This window comes from Taurulus bubalis (genome assembly GCF_910589615.1).
Source record: "Taurulus bubalis genome assembly, chromosome: 3".
Lineage (NCBI taxonomy): Eukaryota > Metazoa > Chordata > Actinopteri > Perciformes > Cottidae > Taurulus > Taurulus bubalis.
In genome coordinates, this window is record NC_136591.1 from 3,381,821 (window position 1) to 3,386,960 (window position 5,140).

The 5,140-nt window shown below is 49.0% G+C and overlaps 2 protein-coding genes across 2 annotated transcripts in view; one reads left to right on the forward strand and one right to left on the reverse strand.

Moving 5' to 3' along the window:
* The first annotated feature begins 313 nt into the window (after window positions 1–313).
* On the forward strand, window positions 314–2,617 carry LOC306734840 (NF-kappa-B inhibitor alpha-like). Its single transcript, XM_079216242.1, has 6 exons — window positions 314–592; window positions 1,144–1,249; window positions 1,349–1,556; window positions 1,662–1,750; window positions 1,853–2,113; window positions 2,218–2,617. The coding sequence occupies exons 1-6, from the start codon at window positions 360–362 to the stop codon at window positions 2,245–2,247; spliced, it is 927 nt and encodes a 308-aa protein (XP_079072368.1). The 5' UTR covers window positions 314–359; the 3' UTR covers window positions 2,248–2,617.
* A 1,211-nt stretch (window positions 2,618–3,828) lies between these two features.
* The window catches only part of LOC306733759 (proteasome subunit alpha type-6), a 6,048-nt gene continuing 4,736 nt past the window's right edge, over window positions 3,829–5,140 (reverse strand). Inside the window, exons 6-7 of the mRNA XM_079215058.1 lie at window positions 4,193–4,287; window positions 3,829–4,028 (exon numbers count right to left, since the gene is read on the reverse strand). Coding sequence (XP_079071184.1) covers window positions 3,971–4,028; window positions 4,193–4,287 — 153 coding nt within the window. The 3' untranslated portion in view covers window positions 3,829–3,970. The remainder of the gene's footprint in view (window positions 4,029–4,192; window positions 4,288–5,140) is intronic.

Sequence of the window (5,140 nt, forward strand, 5' to 3'; positions counted from 1 at the left end):
AGAAGGGAATTCTTCAGCAGCCGGTTTGAGGCAGTCTCCCTCTCATTCATGCGCATGTGTCTCATTCATTGACATAATTCATAACCTACATCACAGGTGTACATAGGTGTCTAATAGGAAACTACACGATTTCATTCTGAGTGTCTTTGGGAGGGAGGGGGGGATTTTTCTCACAAAAGCACAAGCCCGGTGTGATTTCCCTCGCACAGCCCTAAGATAAGTCAATCGGAATTCCCCGCTGAAGCCCCGCCCGCCGAGCGTATAAAAACGAGCGCGCCTCCCTGAGCGGCACTACTCTTGCCCTGACCTTTTTGGAATCAACAACGAAGCTTGTTTGTTCCGACAGTCACAAAGCAACCATGGACGTACACCGAGTGCCGAACCGCAATCAAATGGATTATAACTTCGACAGCGAGGAGCCCAAACACGGGAAGGCGCTGCCGTGCCAGGAGGACCGCGTGGACAGCGGCCTGGACTCCATGAAGGAGGACGAGCTGGTGGGCGCGTTTGAGGAGCTGGAGGTGGACAGACGCGACGAGAGCACACTGGAATACGAACCGTGGAGGTCTGCAGTGACGGAGGACGGAGACTCGTAAGTAGATTGTTATTATGTGTGGACGTTGTTGCGCATGCAAATCAGATATGCGTAAAATCAAAAAGGGACTTTTTTTTTGGGAGAGGGGAGGGGGGGCATCCAGATTTCAAACTGAATGCACAAAAAAGTTATGAAGAAGCTGCAAAATGACGTCTGGAAATGTCGAAAGTTGCACTTTTCAGACGTCATTTTGCAGCAAGCAGCCTTTTAAACGGTGTGTGCGCGTGCAGCAAAGCGCGCCCCCTCTGTGTGTGTGTGTGTGTGCTTTGGCTGAGAGCGCAGGCTGGGCAGGGCTAAAGTCCGCTCTGCGCGTTCAGGAAAGTCCCTGGCGCGCTGCCAGGAACTGATAAAGCATCAGATGTGTCAAGCAACAACTGGTGGAAATAACCCGACAAAACTCCGCTGTTGCGAAACGCTCCGCTGCGCTTGCTTTGTTCTTTCTCACTTCACTGGACCCACTTCCTCCATGCGTAATGCGGGTTTTTGGTCTTTTTTTCTTTTTCGAAAAGCACCATTTTAACTAACCTCTCCTCCCTCCTCACCCACAGGCTCCTCCACTTGGCCATCATCCATGAAGCCACAGAACATGCCTTTCAGATGATCAAACTTTCTCACAATCACCCGTTCCTCAACACACAGAACCACCAGAGACAGGTAAAGACCCGGCTGCAACGCCACACCTTCCTCCTCATACGCCGCCCCAATTAGTCAGGATGGTAATTAACCATATGTTCCTAAATGTGTCCTCCCCAGACTGCCCTCCACCTGGCAGTGATCACAGAGCAGCCCCAGCTAGTAGAGCGGCTCCTGAAGGCCGGCGGCGACCCGCATCTGGCCGACGACAGCGGCAACACGGCCCTCCACATCGCCTGCAAGAAGGGCTCCCTCGCCTGCTTCGGCGTCATCACCCAGAACTGCCAGCGCCACATCACCTCCATGGCGTCCTTCCCCAACTACAGTGGTAAGTCCAGAGCGGAGATGGAACCAGTAGAGACCAGAATGTCACGTCTCACTTAACACGTTCTTGAATTTTGGTTATTAACTGAGCGTTTCTTCTTCTCCGCAGGACACAACTGTCTCCACTTGGCGTCCATTAACGGCTACATCTCATTGGTCGAAAGCCTCGTCCGGCTGGGTGCAGACATCAACGCACAGGTACGTGTCATCAACCCGAGAGGCAAAGAGGCCGCGTGACAGAGGCGCTGTGTGTGCGTCGCAGCAGGGAAGCTAACGGTTTCTTTACCTTGTCGCTCACAGGAACAGTGCAGCGGCCGGACGTCGCTCCACCTGGCCGTAGATCTCCAGAACCCCACTCTGGTGCTTCGGCTCCTGGAGCTCGGCGCCGACGTGAACTGCTTGAACTACGGCGGCTTCACGCCGTACCACCTCACCTACGGGCGCCAGAGCGAGGAGATCCGCCGGCAGCTGTACGAGAGGACGGCGCAGGAGCTGAGGGAGCTGCCCGACAGCGAATCGGACGAGAGCGATATGGAAGACCTGGATTCATCCGAGGATGAGGTTAGTTTCTGAACCGAGTTCTCAAAACGCAAACGCGCCTGAAGATTTCATGGGATCTTGTTTTTAGAGGCTGGGTTCCTAACGTCTCTTTTCTCCTCCTGCAGCTGTACGATGACATCAAGTTCGGAAAGTAAACTCAAGCGCCCCGTCTACCGGTGGTGTGAACGACAGTGAAGCTGCTGCTACGTGGCCCGGCCACGGCCCACAACCAGGGACCCCCGTCCAGATCCAAGTCCACAGGTGCTGGTCCTGGGATCACAAGAACGTGGATGAAGACGGTGTCCGGTCTGGTCGAGCCCGGTCCAGATCACCGAAAGATCTGCACCGAAAAACACGAGACCACGACCTCCAGATAGTCCTTCTATATACTGTAAATACAGATATGTTTATATACCAGACAAGACGTGTAATATATTGTAAATAGAGATATTATTTTTGTACCTGTACATGTGTGAGAATTCAAACACTATTAACAAAGTTGTTCTGAATAAAAATAAGTTTATAAATATACACAGCTGTGTGTGACTGTTATTTCCTGCGGTGTTTTACGGCCTTTCCACATTTTAAAACGAGCATCATTTCTCAAGTCATCGGCCCAGACTTGTGAAAGACCCACACACTAAACCCTCACACTTGGAACAGTCTGGGATTTCCTTGTTGGGGCGAGGTCAGCGGGTCTGAGTCACCGCGCTGAAAGTCCCTGGGCGGCACAAGAGGAACATGGTGTCCTTAAACATTCCACCCTACCGCTTAACGGCAAATACCGAGCAACTTCTGTACGAGGAAGTGTTTTCTACCAATATTGGAAATGTGCCAGAAGTAGTTACGAGTCTAACTGCTGTCACATTGACTTTATAGAGTCTGGGAAGCTCAAGATATTCCTGTTTAGTGCAGAGAGAAAAGACCTGAAAGTCTAATTCCCAGTATGAAGTGGACTTGAAGGCAACATGGAGAAGCTGAGTGATTAGCTTTAATAGCAGTGTGTACTGAATGCAGCCTGTAATAGCCCTCATGGCTGTAAACAAACTGCAGGGGGACTTTCCAAGGTCAAAGTTGTTACCTTTTTAAAAGGACAGTGGAAATTACCTAAGAGAGGTGCAATAAATGTGAATTAAAATACCACTCGCTTAAAGACTGCCACAGCATTTAGGATGCAAGTCCTTTTAACCGTCTCTGATTCTGTAATAGCTGCAGAAAGCCGAAGAGAGGACTGATGGGAAACGGTCTCACTGATGATCATGTAAATGAAAGGCTGAGCCACTGTTACCCCAACACACACAGCCATATGTTAGCTTTGTCAAATCCATTTTGAAAAGGGGAACAAAGAGAAACTACTCGTCAGACATATCCGGCGAATGCACGCAGTCTATTTCTGACATGCTCTGTGTGTGTATTTTTTTAATAAAAAGCTGAAATGTTGAGAAAATTAGGTCAAATAAGGTCCCATCACTGTAGTAAAACCAGCGCCTCGGTACGTTTAGTGCCTTCTGAGCCACAACAGGAAGCTCAGAGGTTGAGCTCGGCTCACGCTCTCGTTCCCAGAAACGTTTCCCCTGATGCTGAACTCAACTCGCACAGCAGAACAGAGGCCAGGAGGTGGAACGCTATTCATAGTGGAAATGTGTCTGAAAAAACACAAACCGCTCCATGTGCAAAACATAAATCACCATCTTCACAATATATTAGAAAAATGGCGAGAGAGACCGTGGTTATTTTACTCGAAAAACCTTTTTTTATTGTCGTTGAATGAAACAGTGGGGGTGAATATACGTCAAACAAAGAAAACACCAGCCTCCATCTGGGAACCGCATATCCCATCATGCTCTATCCTAATCCGACAGCTGAAGCTCTGCTCGCTCAGTCCCGCTCCGCCAGGGCCACCAGGTGAACGTCCACTTCAGTCTCCGTCAGAATCCTGGAGAGAGGGGACAGGTGACGACTTTATAACATCCATCATTTAACTGCTATCATTCATTTGAAACAGCACCCAAGAAGTAGTCCCTCTGAAGCGTCATTCTCATTGTACAGGGGGAACAAAGGGGTCCTGGATCAAATCCCCACGTATTGCCGGTCCTTTACCTGAACTTGGGGTCCTGCATCGTGACGATGCCCACCTCGAGCTCAGAGGGCTTGAAGTCAATGGAGAGAACGGTTGACAGACAAGAGATCGCCGTCTGAACGGGAGAAACGGTGAGATTGTGTTTAGAATATTTCGAGAACATCGTACGTCGACATTAACACCGTGGGGAAATTAGAAGCCACACAGCTGGTGTTGTGGCAAAATGACGAGAAGAGACGTTGATTTGGAGTTGATCACAAGGCACATTCAACCAGACCACAGTTCAGACCTTTCAGCATCAGCTTTATCGTGTAATTCAGCCTTCCAGATCACTTTCCATCAATCAGACCCATCGGTTGAAACACAAACAAAGCCCATCTGGCTTTCCAAATATGGTACGTTCTATCTAAGCTCTTTTGGTGTGACCTTCGGTTGGGTTTAGGGTTAGATAACCTTTTGCAAAACACACAATTCATGTGTTTACTTGACCCAAGTTTCATGACACAGGAAGTGTCATTGCCTACTTCATAATCTCTAGAGACTAGGGCTGGGCGGTATGGCCAAAAATTCATATCACGGTATTTTATAAGATTCTGGCGGTTTCACGGTATTTCTTTTCCAAATAAACACATTAATTTATTGACGCCGAAAAGGACCGTCACCGCCATCGTTATTCACCACCAGCTGTTTTGATTGGTACATAGGGAGCTAAACATGGAGGGATTTAGGACCCAGAGGAATCCCTTGATACTAGTGGGGCATGCGCGGCCGTAACGACTATTGTCATTCTTCGGCAGCAACATTTAATGTTTACAGTCACAGATACGTGTACAGCGGTCTGAGCTACTTACGTCTCACGGATAGAAGTTGACTCATGGTTTGAAAGAAATTACATCGCCAAAATGCATGATGGGTAAAGCCCGCCCACTCAGCTGCACAGGAAAAGACTTCTTCCTGCACAAGAAAAG